The sequence below is a fragment of the Ruditapes philippinarum genome, unplaced genomic scaffold, assembly GCF_026571515.1.
Source record: "Ruditapes philippinarum isolate M1 unplaced genomic scaffold, ASM2657151v2 ctg2388_1_1_1_1, whole genome shotgun sequence".
NCBI lineage: Eukaryota > Metazoa > Mollusca > Bivalvia > Venerida > Veneridae > Ruditapes > Ruditapes philippinarum.
The window spans coordinates 55,996-73,801 of NW_026853636.1; the positions used below are offsets into that span (position 1 = coordinate 55,996).

The 17,806-nt window shown below is 33.9% G+C and overlaps 2 protein-coding genes across 2 annotated transcripts; one reads left to right on the forward strand and one right to left on the reverse strand.

The window, feature by feature from the left end:
* Positions 1–215: 215 nt before the first annotated feature.
* On the reverse strand, positions 216–7,260 carry LOC132737410 (large ribosomal subunit protein uL2m-like). The gene is made up of 4 exons (XM_060724695.1): positions 7,074–7,260; positions 5,384–5,640; positions 3,617–3,865; positions 216–1,444 (listed from the first exon to the last, which is right to left on the reverse strand). Exons 2-4 carry the CDS (start codon positions 5,619–5,621, stop codon positions 1,035–1,037), a joined length of 897 nt encoding a protein of 298 aa, XP_060580678.1. The 5' UTR covers positions 5,622–5,640; positions 7,074–7,260; the 3' UTR covers positions 216–1,034.
* A 128-nt stretch (positions 7,261–7,388) lies between these two features.
* Positions 7,389–16,112, forward strand: LOC132737411 (U6 snRNA-associated Sm-like protein LSm8). The gene is made up of 4 exons (XM_060724696.1): positions 7,389–7,515; positions 8,366–8,406; positions 9,168–9,295; positions 12,984–16,112. Exons 1-4 carry the CDS (start codon positions 7,485–7,487, stop codon positions 13,072–13,074), a joined length of 291 nt encoding a protein of 96 aa, XP_060580679.1. The 5' UTR covers positions 7,389–7,484; the 3' UTR covers positions 13,075–16,112.
* The last annotated feature ends 1,694 nt before the right edge of the window (positions 16,113–17,806 follow it).

Sequence of the window (17,806 nt, forward strand, 5' to 3'; positions counted from 1 at the left end):
CAGGAATAACAATGAACTTATCTAACCTTTATTTTCAAGTGATGGTGAAGAAATGTTATAAAAATTTGAAATAATGCTTTGCAGCAGTCACTAACAATTCTATTTTAGAATGGCTGTGTGCAGTGTATCTGTATTAATTTTATATATTGATGTTATGTGCTATACAATGATGAGACTTGAATAAAAGATTTAACATAGCATGATAATAACAATGATAATTTTTCATGGTTATTTTAGCTTCACTTCTAAATCTAATTACATGTTAAGTTAAATGTCTCTCAGTTTCAAGGCCACATTGACTAAGATCTTCATGCACTGGTGCACAAAAAAACAAAAGGGGAATTCTACTCAAAAGGATGATGATATCATTAAAACAAACTTTCAGACCAATCTTATGAATGTTTGAAGGCTAAGGGTGATATGGTTCTCTTCTTATAAGAGTGAAAACGGTTTCAACATTGATTTCAAGGTCACCGTGACTTTGACCTTCAAGCATGGGCACCCAAAAACATCAGGGGTCTTGCTCACAATGAAGTGGTCATCTTATGAAGTTTGACAGCTGTTGATCTATGTTTTGATTTAACAGCACATTTACACATAACTAGCTATAGTGCTCCAGGTACTATTATTGTTAACATCAGATTATTAAACCTAAATAAAAAGTGTAAGTGCAAGGTTTTAAAATGAGCAAGATTATTCTTAGAATACAGGTTTATTTCTTTTAAGTAGTTGATCAATGTTTTAGAAGGAAGAGAGTAAAAAATTTATGAAAGTGAATTTACTCTGTAATATAGTTGTGGGTCTAGTGGTTTACGATTATTGAGCAGAAATGAAGTGGTCTCCTAACCAACCAACCAACATACTGATCAAATCATCAACATTTGTAAAACAATATACCCCCTTTTCTTCAAAAGGGGGCGTAATAAAACAGAAACTCTCTGACAGGTTTATGTCATTTTTTCTTAAATGGTAAGTACTGTCATACAGGATTTAACTGTGATAAACAAATTTTGGAAACTATGAAGAGAAAAATATTAACTGTCGAACATTTCATGTAAAGGTTTTCTAGTCTTTTTCTCATACGTAATCACAGGCTTCACTCTCTTCATTTTACGTCCGTGATAACCGGTCTTTTTCTTGAATAAACCACTACATGGCCGAATTCCAAAATGACGACTTCTCTGAGCAGAACCAATATGTTCCTTGTAATGATCGATATTTGATGCTTTACCAGATGTGGCCATACAGAACTTGCTTAACTGTACATCACGTCCAGATGGTAACGTAACCGTCACCTTATCATTAACTTTGAGCTTGATTGTGCCACTTGCTCCTGCTGCACGAGCAAATGATCCACCTTCTTTCTCATACATTTCAATGTTGTGAACCACTGCCCCAACAGGTAACGCGCCCAGTGGGTGTGCATCTCCAGTTTTGGCTGCCACTAAAACAATAAAGTAATCACATGAAGTCCGACCATTTTAATAATTAAAAAATTAAGTAATACAAAGCAAGTGTTCAACAATTCTACTATCTCCCCATCGGCATCTTATATAAATCATAAAGTTGATAATAAGGTCCATCATATTTAAAAACGAAAAATCCAATTCAAGTAATACACCTATAAAGTATATGATGGGTTAATAAAAGCATATGAAGTAAATTTCTGGCAAGGTTAGAATGAGTTAAATGAATATTTTACTTTAATATCAGGTATGATATTCACAGTACACACACATGTTCATTTTAACAGAAATCTCTTTAAAACATGATCTTTTATCTATCTGACATTCCAAATTTCATATATACTATACTGTATTCCTAGAAACTTTCACAGAAACAATATTTTGCTTTTTTCATGACAATGGAATTTTCGTGGAGACAATCTTTCGTGCAATTATAGTGACAAGGAATTTCATGAATATCAAGTAGCTTGGGTAAACCGCGTATATGATAACATTTGAGCCGCGTCACGACAAAACCAACATAATGGTTTTGCGACCAGCATGGATCCAGACCAGCCTGCCCATCCGCGCAGTCTGATCAGGATCCATGCTGTTCGCTATCAGTTTCTTTACTTGTTATAGGGTCTATTAGCGAACAGCATGGATCCTGATCAGACTGCGCGGATGGGCAGGCTGGTCTGGATCCATGCTGGTCGCAAAACCATTATGTTGGTTTTGTCGTGACACGGCTCATTTCTGTTTTTGTTCTCTCTATACCAGCAAGACAAGACTAACTTGTACAATTTGTACAATATTGACAAAATCTTTAAATAATTAAATTTTACCTAGTGTAAACAATATATATATGTAAGATATAAGATACCATTCTGATATAATTCTCTTCTACCAGAAAAATAAAAATTCATTCAGATGACTTATTTCTCAGCAAATAATATTTAATATTTATTTTCATTTATAGCATAATGTCCAGTTAAATAATGCTGTCATTAATGATTGACCTTACTATTTTAAAATTATAAAAATATGTTCATTGTTTGAATTAAATAAATTTAAACTGTCAGAAACAAGAAGCGGTTGAACCAGGTGATGCTCCCCCCAATAGGTTTTGAACACAGAAAAGTATAACTCTTGTAGTTTCAGAGTTATGTCCCAGACAAAGTTCAAAGTGCAATAATTCAAAACTTAGACAAGACAGAGTATCTGTTCTTTGCACTGTTCATCTACCCAATAATATATCTGTCTACCTACAAAGTTTTCTTGTTCATATCTCTTAAAGTGTCAGAGTTATGTCCTGGACAAAGTTCAAAATGTAAATATGAAAAAAGGCCAATAACTCCAAAATAAGGAAGGCAGAGTTATGGTTCTTTTGCAATGCTCTTCTACCCAGTGAGCTCTATCTACCTACAAAGTTTCATCTTGATATCTTTTATAGTTAGAGTTATGTCCTGGACGAAGTTCAAAGTGTAAAAATGAACAAAGGGTAATAACTCCAAAATTAGGCAAGGCAGAGTTAAGGTTCTTGTGCACTGCACATCTACCCAATTACAAAGTTTCTTGTTGATAACCCTTGTTGTTACAGACTTATATCTCGAACAAGAAAGGACAGACGAACGGAAGGATAAAGCAGCGACTATATGCTCATCCTTTGGGGAGCAAAATAACAGTAAATGTTTATCGATAGGTATTATTTGCTTTGTACTTTTAAAACCTTCCTTTAAATAAGGAAACTAAAATTCATTCAAAGTATGCAAACTGTAAATAACAAGTAAAATTAAATTTTATTCAATCTGTAAATAATGGATATTTAACTTTCAACCACTCAAAAGAAAATTTTACCTTGATATATGTTTCATTGAAGCATAGGTAAAAGTTATGCAGACTACATCATAATGATAAGTGGTTGAATCTACAAATGTTCGACAATTTGTTTCATGTAACTTTTCCATGGATTCAAACATTCGTGATAATATATCCACTGCGAAACAAGCTAACTTAAAAAGCGCGAAATAATTTCTAGGAATACAGTACCACAGGCACAAATAAATGTGTTTACCCAAAAATACACACATACATAATAAGGATGTAAAATGTAGCGTGAATATCAAAACATCTGCAAAAATTTCATTCTTGTTTACTATATCAAACTTTACCTGGATACTGAGGAATTTTTATATGTGATTTTATTATATCTCCTTTTTTCATATTATCACTTGCAATAATCCATCTCTTGTTGTTACCGCTGGCAACCAAAGCTAAATCAGCAGAACGTAATGGATCATAATCTACTGAGAGAACTCTTTCCACAAGTGGTTCTTTTTCACTGATAGCATTACGTGTGTAATCCACCAGTCTAATTCTTTGTTTGGCACCACCACCAACTCTCTTGTTTTGAACCTGTCCTGAAAATTTTAAATTATATGTAGTTATTTTTCAAAAAGCAAGAACTGTCGAAGAAGACAGACAAACGTCCCACGCCTCTAAGCAGGGCCCAGTAGAGGAACCATGACCTCTGACTTGCATCAATTCACTTCTCTATCAAAAACATCATATCATTGAGGTAAGGACCTGATTCATGGGCGGGACACATATCTAACACATAAATTTTATGCATAATAATTTCAAAATACATCCAGGAATAACAGAAGTGTTGATCAGACAAGAATATCAGTGTACTTTTATAAGAAATTCATACTATCACTTTTGATGAAGTGTGACCTTGATCTTTGAGCTAGGAACCCGATTCTTGTGCAAAACACATTTAAAGTAGCACATTCAAAGTATATATATCTATACCATACCAAATATTCTGATAAAATTTATCAAAGGTAAAATTATATTGGTTCCATAATATCCTGGTTGATTCCAAAAGATTTGCAACATCTTATGTTGCTGTAATTTAACACATATAGATATTACAATGATTCAAACAGGTGAGGAACACACATACAAAACCAGGTCAGTTTAATGGTTTTATTTGCTACTAGTTTCAAGTAATATAATACTCATCATCAGGCAACATAGATATTGTACCCATGTATACATCACCTGAAAATGATCAAATTATTGTCAAGTAAAACTTAATGCTCGTCTGTTAAAATTCTAAATTTAAAGGGGCTTTAACTTCCAAAAAATTGCTTTCAGAATTATACCCCTTGTCTACCAACCAGCTTTCATGATGCTACCTTTTGAAATGTTGCATATTAGGCAACATTAAAATTTTTGCACAACGCCTAACAAAAAAAAGTGTTTGTTTCCAGTGAGATGGTTTTAAAAAAAGGATAGGTAGGAAGGCATTTTTTTTCCTTTTTAAATATTTTTTTATATCAAGTGTATGCGATGGAAATATGAATACATGTATGCAGCACAAAGTTTATTATGCAGGGTCAAACAAAAAAAATGCAGCCTGTTTTCCCTCAAAAAGTTTAGGGTTGGTGGCCAAAAAATAGGGTAGGTAGGGACACCGAAAACAAACAATTTTTTTTAGGCCCAATGACAAAGACGCCACAGCGCTCATAATAGCTGACATTTTCTTCCAAACATAAGAGCTAATAAACATGAGCCTGGGTAATTATTATGAAGAATGTCAAATGGATAACATATGTTCAAATATATTATACATTGTAAATAATTTCCAAAATATGAAACCTTGGTTTTGTCATTAATAAATTTAAATTTGACCTATGCTCTGAAAGGTTGAGATAAAATGGGGTTCATAGAGTAATGAAGGTTACCCAATCTGCCTAACAGGGTAGTTGGAAATATAGCCATACATGTATGAGGCTAGAAGGTATGAAGCATGTCACCCAAAGCCGTGTTTGTAAATGAAATAAAAACTAAAAAACTTGTAAAAACTAAATTAAAAAATCATTTTTTCATTGAGAAACTTCGGTACCTAATTAAATTTGTTAAGACATTACCATGCCAATTTCTTCCTCCTGTTTTGGGATATGGTATTGGAACATGAGTATACTTGGTTAAGTCAATCCCTTGAAGTTTCAGTTTCATCTTTGGCTGAGTGTACCTCACTACAGCAGGATGGATAGCATTTGGGTCTACGTCATGAGCCATTCCAGGTTTCCGTAATGTTTGTATTTCAACATTGTCTTCACTTGGTTTGGTATCTGATGCACGTTTAAATCTTCTTCTTGAACTCATATGTGCAACAGCAGACAGTCTGAAATATTCATAATGAATAATGGTTTAAACACAAACTATGTTGACAATTTTGGTGGGCGACATATTGAAGGGCAAATTAAAGCATTCCTTTTTATTGGGTTTTAACTTTATACAGCAGTATACTGTAAAGAATATATATACAGAGATATTTTTCTACACCTTGCTAGTCCTGAGAAAATATTGACTCTCCCTTAATCAGTGACTGTACCCACTTCTCTTCAGACATTATATATTATAATTCAACACTTATTATTTTCATATTTGAAATGGCATTAGGATTGTTAAGAGAAAACAGTTAGCTTGAATGAAATTGTGCAAATAAAAGTAAATTTTTCCTCTTCAAATTAGTTCTGAGCACCTATATTAGAAAGTTGTTGACATGCTGTGTTCAACAATTTTGACATGTTCAAGTTTGACCACATTTGAATTGGTATCACTATCAGTCAGATTGTTAATTTGCATGTAAATTCTTCGGGAAATTTTCTTCACTGTTGATACCACAATGAGCGTTTAATTTTACTGCTAGGGTGCATTTCATAGTCAGATAAGAATCATAGTAACGATTATAAATATAAAAAGTTACTTTAACATATCCTTTTTGATAAATAAGCACATTAAAATTAACGTTAAAAAACATCTGTCGATTAGAGATTAACAAAAACGGCGGACGGGATTTTCCAAATGCCAATGCATGTGCAGTGGTCCCCCTTTACGTTTGGAGATTTTCGGAATATTCCAAGCACTCCGATGATAGGTTGAACACCACCAATTAATTCGTATTGTTTATGGTACAAAATACCTGCAAGAAAGATCTGGTTTACATGTACACTTAACATGTTATGCTAAAATGATAAAAATCATAATTCATAAGAGCTTTCCGCGCCATAGCCTAGGTACATGTAGCACCTAATTTCATATATTTTATTTGATTAATAGCGACCTCGACAAGCTGGCCCAAAGGGCCTGCTCGCAAAGCGAGCTTTACGGTAACGCAAGTACTTGCTAGATAGTGATGGTTTTGAAAACTTTCGTCTGAAGTACAAAATTGACACATCGCAACTTTTTGAATTACAAGATAACGATAAAAGCCGATATACTCTGATAGAAAACGGAAGCATAGACTGGTGTCCTGCACACATATATAGAATATATAGAAGCAGTGTATAAAATACCGAATGACAATTTTAAAACGGAAAATGTAAAATAAAAATAAACGATTATTTTAAACTATTTTACGGTAAAAGAAAATCAAGCTCGCTTTGATGCTTTGCCTTTTTCATATTAAATATCAAATTTCTTAAAATGAGGGGTGAACTGTCTGAGGGGTGAAGTGTCTGTAAAAGGCCTAGGGTGAAGTGTCTGGGGTGAAGTATTTGTAAATCGGCATAACCTATGCAGAATTTTTTGACAAAATATTCCGAGAAAACGTACCGTTGCAACGAACTGCTCAATAGACTAGGATAAAGGAGATTATTGCCAGGTTTAAAAAGGCATGATTTCAACCTGCTCAAACGACATTGTCGACGTACAATTATCCAATAAATACCAGATTTAAATACACAAAATTGTGAACATGGACGCGGCCATCTTTGTATCCTTGAGGGACCGTTTATTTACGGCGTTCTATTGTTTTTGTTTTTCTATTTGCCAAAGATTGTCTTTAGATGAAATAAAATAAATATTCTGACTTTTTTGTTTGAAAAATCAAAATTATAACTCAAAATATATTTATCTTTTTTAATTGATGAAATAAATATTTGATATTCTCCCTTAGCGGCCGGTGTTGCATTTCATTTCTACCCTACAAATTTGTGTCAGGTGTGTTGAAAGAAAAGATTGAACATGGCTTCAGCTTTAGAATCGTATGTTAACAGTATCCTTTTGAATGCTCTGTTATTTACCGCAATATTTCCGTTTACAGTACCAATTTAAAGAATTTTAGCCCTGTTTCCAGGTATTCAATAATTTTTGGTTTTTGCAGAGAAGTTTGAACCAGTGCAAGACCTCTTGATAATAAACTAGACAATCAACCATGCTGCCACAGCAATGATAGAGAAGAAATAAAATTAAATTTGTCAAGGACAGCAGCAGGGGAAATGACAAAAGCATAGCAGGGGTTAAAGATTTTATTTAATGAAACTACTTTTTCCCTAGCGTTTTTCTCCTATTTTGGGGGTAAGGGTATCCTTTGCAATCCAATAATGGAAAATGATCATAAAATAATCACCCCTTGATCATTTAGGACAAAATTACTATCCAGCACCCGTTTACTACCGTATATAAAATATACAGGTGTATAAAAGGTGTGGAACTCGACATAGCGAATGTTTGTATTAAAATGTTTTTTGTTTTACATTATGTTTAAGTTGAATTTGCAGTTTTGTTCTAAAGGACCCTCATTTCATGTTTTTTTGTGAGCAAAATTAGGCCCCATTCTCCTCCCCGATCAATACAAATTTCTCCTCTCTTTTTAATGCAAAATATTCCCCTAAAAAATGAAATAAAGAGACCTGGCCTACAACAAATAACTTCGAAATTCGCTTTCAGCAAAATAGAAATATGAAATCCTTGACATATGAGTATCCATGTTGACAGACAAAATTTCCCTTTTACTTCAAAATGACACAAAATTCCTTGTCTCTGTAAAGTAATTGGGCTTTGGTCTAAATAATAGTGTGTATTTATAGAAACTATGATGTAAAATTTCCTTAACCTTGAACAAGAAACTGTATCAATTGTGACAGCAGATGGAAGAATTATTGTAGTAAGTATATAACATATTTGAGCCGTGTCATGACAAATCCAACATAATGGATGGAACAAGTCTTCTTTGTTCTTTATATATCTTACATATTCTATAGTCTAATAGTGTAATATTGGTGGTGCTGGTAGTTTTACTCTATTCAACATTGAATTTACCAGAGCACAGTTCAGCCACTGCATCATGCTTGGACAGACTGTAAAGTAGTTTACCAGTACTAGTTGCCTTCACTTTCGCAAAGAACTTACCAGAGTAGAGATACAGTTTGAATGACAGTAGAAAGGATTTCATCATCAGTTACAACAAAAGTAACATGCATGTCCAGGAATTGGACCAAGGTCATCTGATTCACTTTTCAGTCCTCTACCAATTGAGCTAACAGGACATGTCGTTCTTTGAAAAGTTCAATGCTGATCATATCGCTTTTTTAGTATGTTGACTGACTTTGAAAACAAATCATTTACCACTTATAGCTGTTGGTTGTCAGTCAAGATATTTTTTTCAAGACACAAAGTTGTCAACTAGGCTTTGGAACATAGAAGTTCTGCCAAGGTACCATCTTGTATTTTAGGCATGGGCGAATATCTAAAGGTCTTCTTCTGCCAGTTAAAGGCTGCATAGTTGCTATTATACATGTACCTCATTTTGAACTGTGTTTATTAAAGCTTTTTCATGTCTAAGACTTGCAATTAAATTTATGAAAAGTGCAATATATATATAAATATATTTGTAGATTATGACATAAAACTTGATGTATTTTACAGGGTATGTTGAAAGGTTTTGATCAGACTATAAATCTCATATTGGATGAGAGTCATGAACGTGTGTATAGCAGCAGTGAAGGTGTCGAGCATGTTATCCTGGGACTGTACATTGTCAGGGGAGATAATGTGTAAGTTTTGTATACATTCAGGGGAGATAATTTATAATGTATATATGCAATGTATTACACTATAGATAAAGCTAATGAAAATGAATTAATTGAACCAAACTTTCACAGTACTTTTGTGGTTAAGATCTTTTTATAATTTATTAATGAATTTATTTTAAATTTCATCTAATTTATAAAACTATATTTAATGAAATGTTTAACCCTTTCGCTGCCTGAGGGTTATTGTTTTATTGATCACCTATTTGCCAGAGGGTTTTCTAAGAAATTACTATATTATTAATTAATATAATTATTATTATGCCCCCATTTCGAAGAAAAGGGGGTATATTGCTTTGCACTTGTCGGTCCGTCGGTCTGTCGGTCCGTAGACCAAATGGTTTCCGAGTGATAACTGAAGAACCCTTAGGCCTAGGAACTTCAAACTTGGTATGGTGATTGGTCATGACCAGTAGATGACCCCTATTGATTTTGGGGTCAAGGGGTCAAAGGTCAAGGTCACATTGACCTTGTAAGCAAAAACGGTTTCCGATCAATAACTAAAGAACCTTAAGGCCTAGGAACTTCAAACTTGGTAAGGTGATTGGTCATGACCAGTAGATGACCCCTATTGATTTTGGGGTCAAAGGTCAAGGTCACATTGACTTTGTAAGCAAAAACGGTTTCCGATCAATAACTAAAGAACCTTAAGGCCTAGGAACTTCAAACTTGGTATGGTGATTGGTCATGATCAGTAGATGACCCCTATTGATTTTGGGGTCAAGGGGTCAAAGGTCAAGGTCACATTGACCTTGTAAGCAAAAACGGTTTCCAATCAATAACTAAAGAACTTTAAGGCCTAGGAACTTCAAACTTGGTATGGTGATTGGTCATGATCAGTAGATGACCCCTATTGATTTTGGGGTCAAAGGTCAAGGTCACATTGACCTTGTAAGCAATAACGGTTTCTGATCAATAACTAAAGAACTTTAAGGCCTAGGAACTTCAAACTTGGTATGGTGATTGGTCATGATCAGTAGATGACCCCTATTGATTTTGGGGTCAAGGGGTCAAAGGTCAAGGTCACATTGACCTCTTGGGTAAAAAACAGTTTCTGATCATTAACAAAAGAACCCTTAGGCCTAGGAACTTCAAACTTGGTATGGTGATTGGTCATGACCAGCAGATGACCCCTATTGATTTTGGGGTTAAGGGGTCAAAGGTCAAGGTCACATTGACTTTGTAGGTAAAAACGGTTTCCGATCAATAACGAAAGAACCCTTAGGCCTAGGGACTTCAAACTTGATATGGTGATTGGTCATGATCAGTAGATGACCCCTATTGATTTTGGGGTCAAGGGGTCAAAGGTCAAGGTCACATTGACCTTGTAAGCAAAAACGGTTTCTGATCAATAACTAAAGAACTTTAAGGCCTAGGAACTTCAAACTTGGTATGGTGATTGGTCATGATCAGTAGATGACCCCTATTGATTTTGGGGTCAAGGGGTCAAAGGTCAAGGTCACATTGACCTTGTAAGTAATAACGGTTTCTGATCAATAACTAAAGAACTTTAAGGCCTAGGAACTTCAAACTTGGTATGGTGATTGGTCATGATCAGTAGATGACCCCTATTGATTTTGGGGTCAAGGGGTCAAAGGTCAAGGTCACATTGACCTTGTAAGCAATAACGGTTTCTGATCAATAACTAAAGAACTTTAAGGCCTAGGAACTTCAAACTTGGTATGGTGATTGGTCATGATCAGTAGATGACCCCTATTGATTTTGGGGTCAAGGGGTCAAAGGTCAAGGTCAAATTGACCTTGTAAGCAATAACGGTTTCCAATCAATAACTTAAAGAACTTTAAGGCCTAGGAACTTCAAACTTGGTTTGGTGATTGGTCATGATCAGTAGATGACCCCTATTGATTTTGGGGTCAAGGGGTCAAAGGTCAAGGTCACATTGACCTTGTAAGCAATAACGGTTTCTGATCAATAACTAAAGAACTTTAAGGCCTAGGAACTTCAAACTTGGTATGGTGATTGGTCATGATCAGTAGATGACCCCTATTGATTTTGGGGTCAAGGGGTCAAAGGTCAAGGTCACATTGACCTCTTGGGTAAAAACGGTTTCTGATCATTAACAAAAGAACCCTTAGGCCTAGGAACTTCAAACTTGGTATGGTGATTGGTCATGACCAGCAGATGACCCCTATTGATTTAAGGGTTAAGGGGTCAAAGGTCAAGGTCACATTGACCTTGTAGGTAAAAACGATTTCCGATCAATAACAAAAGAACCCTTAGGCCTAGGAACTTCAAACTTGGTATGGTGATTGGTCATGACCAGCAGATGACCCCTATTGATTTTGGGGTTAAAGGTCAAAGGTCAAGGTCACATTGACTTTGTAGGTAAAAACGGTTTCCGATCAATAACGAAAGAACCCTTAGGCCTAGGGACTTCAAACTTGATATGGTGATTGGTCATGATCAGTAGATGACCCCTATTGATTTTGGGGTCAAGGGGTCAAAGGTCAAGGTCACATTTACCTCTTAGGTAAAAACGGTTTCCGATCAATAACTAAATAACCCGTAGGCCTAGGAACTTCAAACTTGGTATGGTGATTGGTCATGACCAGTAGATGACCCCTATTGATATTGGGGTTAAGGGGTCAAAGGGCAAGGTCACATTGACCTTGTAGGTATAAATGCTTTCAAATCAATAACTTAAGAACCCTTTGGCCTAGGAACTTCAAACATGGTATGGTGATTGGTCATGACCAGCAGATGACCTATTGATTTTGGGGTCAAGGGGTCAAAGGTCAAGGTCACATTGACCTTGTATGTTAAAACGGTTTCCGATCAATTAACTAAAAACGCTTAGGCCTAGGAACTTCAAACTTTGTATGATGATTTTTCGTGACCAGCAGATGACCCCTATTGAGTTTTGTGTCAAGGGGTCAAAGGTTAAGGTCATGACCAGTAGATACTTGATAACCCTTATTAATTTTTTGATCACTGGGTCAGAAGTCATGCATAATAACCTTTTCACATGAATAATTGGCTGCTGATAGGGGGCATACATGTTTTACAAACATATCTTGTTATTATTTGTTATTAGTCTTATAAAAATTATATATGTTTCCAGATATGCTTATTATCGATGGTATAATTTTCTTTATATTTATTATAATTTTTATTAATTATTATTAATTTATTATTATTATTATGATTATTATAGAAACGGCTAAAGCCGTCCATATGGCAAATACGCCAAAAATAACAGGGACGGCTTAAGCCGTCCCTATGGCAGTGAAAGGGTTAATAGAATTTCAAAAACATTTCATAAGCAGTAAAATTATGTTGCATCTTGAGTATAATGGTTGATTTTCAAAAAAATTGTATCATAAAATGGTCTTTGTTATTTAACACTCATAAATTTTTTATATAAACATAATAAAATGTTCCACAACAAAATAATTTTAAATAATATTAAATAATATGTGGTTATTTTAATTAGTGTTTTGACTGTTTAGCAATCAAATTGAAACATGCCCCATTTCCTGTTTAAGGAAAGAATCCGAAAGATTATGACAAACATAATTATATCTGTCATACAAGCATTTTGAAAGAATTTTTTTTCAAAATTCAAATAACAATTACTGCAGGTGATATATAGCGTTACACTCTTTTAAGATTTTGTATTTTCTGTTTTCAGAGCTGTGATCGGAGAGGTTGATGATGAGACAGACAGATCGTTAGATTTCACCAGTATACGAGCTGAACCACTGACATCTGTTGTACATTGATGTATATATACTGTGTGTAGTGTGGACTGTAAATATACATGATGTACATAGTGCAATGTTCATTAACATTTTAGATGTACATACTGCAGCCTCAATTGTTACACCACAATACCAACATGATCTCAAACTGTCAGAAGTTATGTTGTCACGAAAATGGAAATGAACTAGAGGAATTTATGGTTAAAAAATTGTTAACGTGTTGATACTAATTAATGGTTCATTACAGACATTAATGCATGATATATTTTAAACTTAACTCTTTAACTTGTAAGCAGGTATGCCAATCATTTATAGGCTAACAAGACAGATGTACTGGCTTCCTAGCACTTTCTGGCCCCTAGCATTTTTTATGGTCCTATATAGTCTACTTTTACCAGTAGGGCATCTATGTTAATTCATCAAATCAGAGAGACATTTGTTTTCTATGCAATACAGCAGTGAAAATAGTACATCAATTTATTATAATGTTTGGAAGTTTTGTCTGTTGTTGAAAGTTACCTTAGAGAACTTGCAACATTTAAAAGTAAGGAACACTTGGAGAAATTCTAGTGGAATACCTATGCACAATAAATGAAACCCTGTTCCGTTAATCAGTAGTTTTGGACAATATTTTGCAGATGACACAGAAAAAGGTTGGGATGTTCTATTTCTTTGATGAAATGATCTTAATATTTCTTACTGGTACTGAATTATATTTAAAATAAAAAAGGTCCAAAGAACAGCTATGTAATTTTGAACATTCAGACCTATATTCTTATTAAAAAGTAAAGTGAAAGAGCAGCATTGAAAACATGTTTATGCAGGACAGGTTCCTGGCTTTGATGTATCAAAGTTTTGCACTCATCCGTAGACAGATTTTTATTTTATTTTGTTAAAAGGTGCCATTTGGGGCCAGAAACTGCTAGCAAATCAGTATGCGTATTTTTTCCCCCATCAAAATTACATTGTAAAGTTACTGTATTATACATATAGTGACAAAAACAACAACATCATACAATGACAGGTCAAGCAGATGAATGTTTAAAATGAGAATAGAATTTGTGAAATGTGCTTTAGTACAATTGATACTTACAAATGTATACTTACAAATTCTTGACATAAATTTACTAAACTGGATGAAAATGATATTTTTACAGTGAAGGTTTACAGTTATACTGAGAGTCTATAGTAGATATAAAAACAGATACTGTCTTGACTATAAGTAAACAAATTAAAGTGATTAAGTAAGTTAAGTAATTGAAGTATTGTCTTATATTGTTGTATAGATTAGGATATTTTTGTTGTAAGATATAAGATTTAATAAATGAGCCGCGCCCATGACAAAACCAACATAATGCATTTGCGACCAGCATGGATCCAGACCAGCCTTCACATCCACGCAGTCTGATCAGGAACCATGCTGTTTGCTTACAAACAAGTAGAAAAACAAATGGTGAACAGCATGGATCCTGATCAGACTGTGCTAACGGCATGTTATCGGTATTAAACATTTAAGATTATTTAAGTTTATATAATTAATTGATTTCTTAAAGAAGTATAAAAAAAAAGTTGGGCCGTTTTTATATGGATTTTTTTAATCGTTTTTGTTTTGTTTTTGATAGAATTTCGGGTTCCTTTGGTTATTGCTACTGACCTAATTAATCGGGATAAAAATAAACTTGAACTGATGACGCTTACGGTAGTGTTTTTTTCTAATCAAATATACCGTTCAACTGTTTCAGGGTAAATTGAAAACAACAACAGTAAAAATCATCTTTATTTTCGAATGGTAATCTAAAGAATTAAATTAAATATAAAATGAGATTGCACTTGCATTTATGTACACCAGCTAGACACTGACATGGAGTTACGTGATAATTCTCTCTCGGAGTCATGCGCTTTTATTTTCGTCTCAAAGTCACTCTCATGACACGTTTCTAACTCGGAGTCACTCGTTTTTATGGACAAATATTCTCGCGGAGTTTCGAGTGTTTTCCTCGATTCTCCGAGGATTTTGCATATTCCTCGTTATCTGTACTGTACGTTGGTTTTGTAATGGCTGACTCAAATATGTATTGTGTTTAAATGCTTACACTATATTATAAAGTCAGATTTCTCACATGATGCCACATGTTTTCCATATAACTATTGTGTGTTTCTTTATAATACACACTTGTCATCAGTGACTAAGTAGTTAAATCATCGACTTGAGACCATTTGCCCATCATCGCTGTGGGTATGAGTCTCTCCAGGAACTTCAATATTATCCTTACCTATTAAACAATATAAGCCAATTCCTTAAAAACTTACTTAATTGCTTCATATAAAGAAGCTATGCTGTTAGCTAACAGAACGGTGTTGGTACTAATCAAGTGCCTGCCTGTGCCAGAAATAATGCACAAAGGAGCACCAGAGGTCTTTATAAACATGTATTTTGCTTATCACATTTTCATACCTGTTTCACCAAATGCTATGATAAAATGAAATAATCTTGGTGTATTAAAAATGTAAAACTTTAGTCAATTATCAGGATGACATTCTAAAAATGTATCTTAATAAGTCATTCAAATTTATGGTTGATCATTTGATGAATGTTTTGTTCCTTATAAAAGTATAGCATATTAAATGATAACAACAAGATCAAAATTTAAAAGGAACTCAATGGTAGAAGTTGCTTACTTGCATTTCATATATAGGTTTTCTATAACATTTTTGATATTAAGTATTTTCCTTATGTTCTTATGTTATGATAACATTTAAGAAAATCATATCCATGTACCATCTGGTTTGTTAGGTTTTGTGAGGGTTACTTCCCTTTGATTGCATCAAAAGTTCATCTAATGTTTTGAACTCTTTTAAAGAAAAGATATCAGCGAAGCAAGGAATCTTTATCAACCTTTCTTTTTGTAGACATGTCTCAGTTTTCTTATTTTAATTTCCAAGTGAAAGTATTTGTTTGATGCCATACTGTATTGATGTAATAATAAATCTTATGTTACATTTTGAAGAAAACATTTCATTTTAGAATATTTGTAAATATAATCATTTTTACATAACAATATAGTATTTTATTTCTTTGCACCAACATATGATATGAATCAGTAACATATATGACTGAGCAGTTATGACTACAGACTTGGAACAATTTCCCTCCAAAGGGTGTTGGTTTAAATTCCCAAAGTTTCCAATTTCTTTATTAGATTGAGAAACTCAGAAATAAGATCCATTTTTAAAACACTTGTTTGTTATGATTTAGCTTGATTGTTTAAGCTGACGTGTAAGCACTTTGTGCGCACATGTGAGCTATTTTCTAATCAACAATTTCTATAAAACAATCTTTTCCTTAAACAAAAAGTAGATTTTTACCATACTTCCCAAAAATCCATAGATGGCCCACTACAATTGTGATTTAAATGGTTTTAGTCTGATGCATAAATAGATTACACAATTTTTAGCTCGACTTTTCTATGAAAAGGGGAGCTATCCTACTCGCCCCGGCGTCGGCGTTGGCGTCACACCTTGGTTAAGTTTTTCGTACCACCCCACTTTATTTCAGAAGTATTACAAGTATGGCTTTGAAACTTACCATACTTGTTCACCATCATAACCTCCATCTACAGACAAGAGTACATAACTCTGTCAAGGTTTTTGACAGAATTATGGCCCTTTTTTGACTTAGAAAGTGTATTGAGCTTGGTTAAGTTTTTTGTACCACCTCACTTTATTTCAAAACCATTGGAGGTATTGCTTTGAAACTGACCATACTTGTTTACCATCACGACCTTCATCAACAGACAAGAGGACATAACTCTGTCAAGGTTTTTTGACAGAATTATGCCCCTTTTTGACTTAGAAAATACATTGAATATGGGTAAAATCCACTTATTGCCTTAACCCTTTGAGATATTGCTTTGAAACTTTTAATGCTATTTCACATCATTACCCCCATCTGTACGCAAGAGAAGGTAACTCTGTCAAGGATTTGTTTTAAAAAATTAAGGCCTTTTATCGACTTAGAATCTTGGTTAAGTTTTTAGTACCAGTCCACTTTTTGACTGAACTGTTTGAGATATTAATTTGAAAGTTGGAATACTTGTTTACAATCATGATTCCCAAACATGTCCAGGAGAAGGTAATTCTGTCAAAGATTTTATTTGAATTATGGCCCTTAACTGTCAATGTTTTGTATTATAGGCAAGCACTAAAAAACTTAAAAAATCTAAAATAATTCATTCCTATCCACTTGTTCACTTTACCATAAATTATGTCATAATAAAATAATTCTTCACTAAATATCTTAATGCTCATGGCCATTGTTCACTTTAAAAATACAGAGATTCTTGTATTGCCTTTTACTGCAAAAACTTTTTTTATTGGCAAGCAATAAAAAAGTCGAGCGCGCTGTCTTACGGACAGCTCTTGTTAAATAGACTAGAATATGAAAACTTTAAAAATTATTCTCAGAACTACAATACTAAGATCCTAGATACTTGGCATTATAGCATCAGGATATATAGTAATCTACAAAGATTATATAAATTATGCTTAGCCATTTAGTTTTATAGACATATATTGTAAAATACATTTGAATCCTTTTCTGTGAAATTATGTTGCCAAATCATTTTTAAAAAAGTTCAAAGCCCAGAGCTGTGATCATTATAGTTTGGTTTTCAGTACAAAAGGTAGGTGAATCGTGTCCCTGGGTTCAAATAAGCCTGGGAGTCACACAGTTCATAGACTTTTATAGATAAAT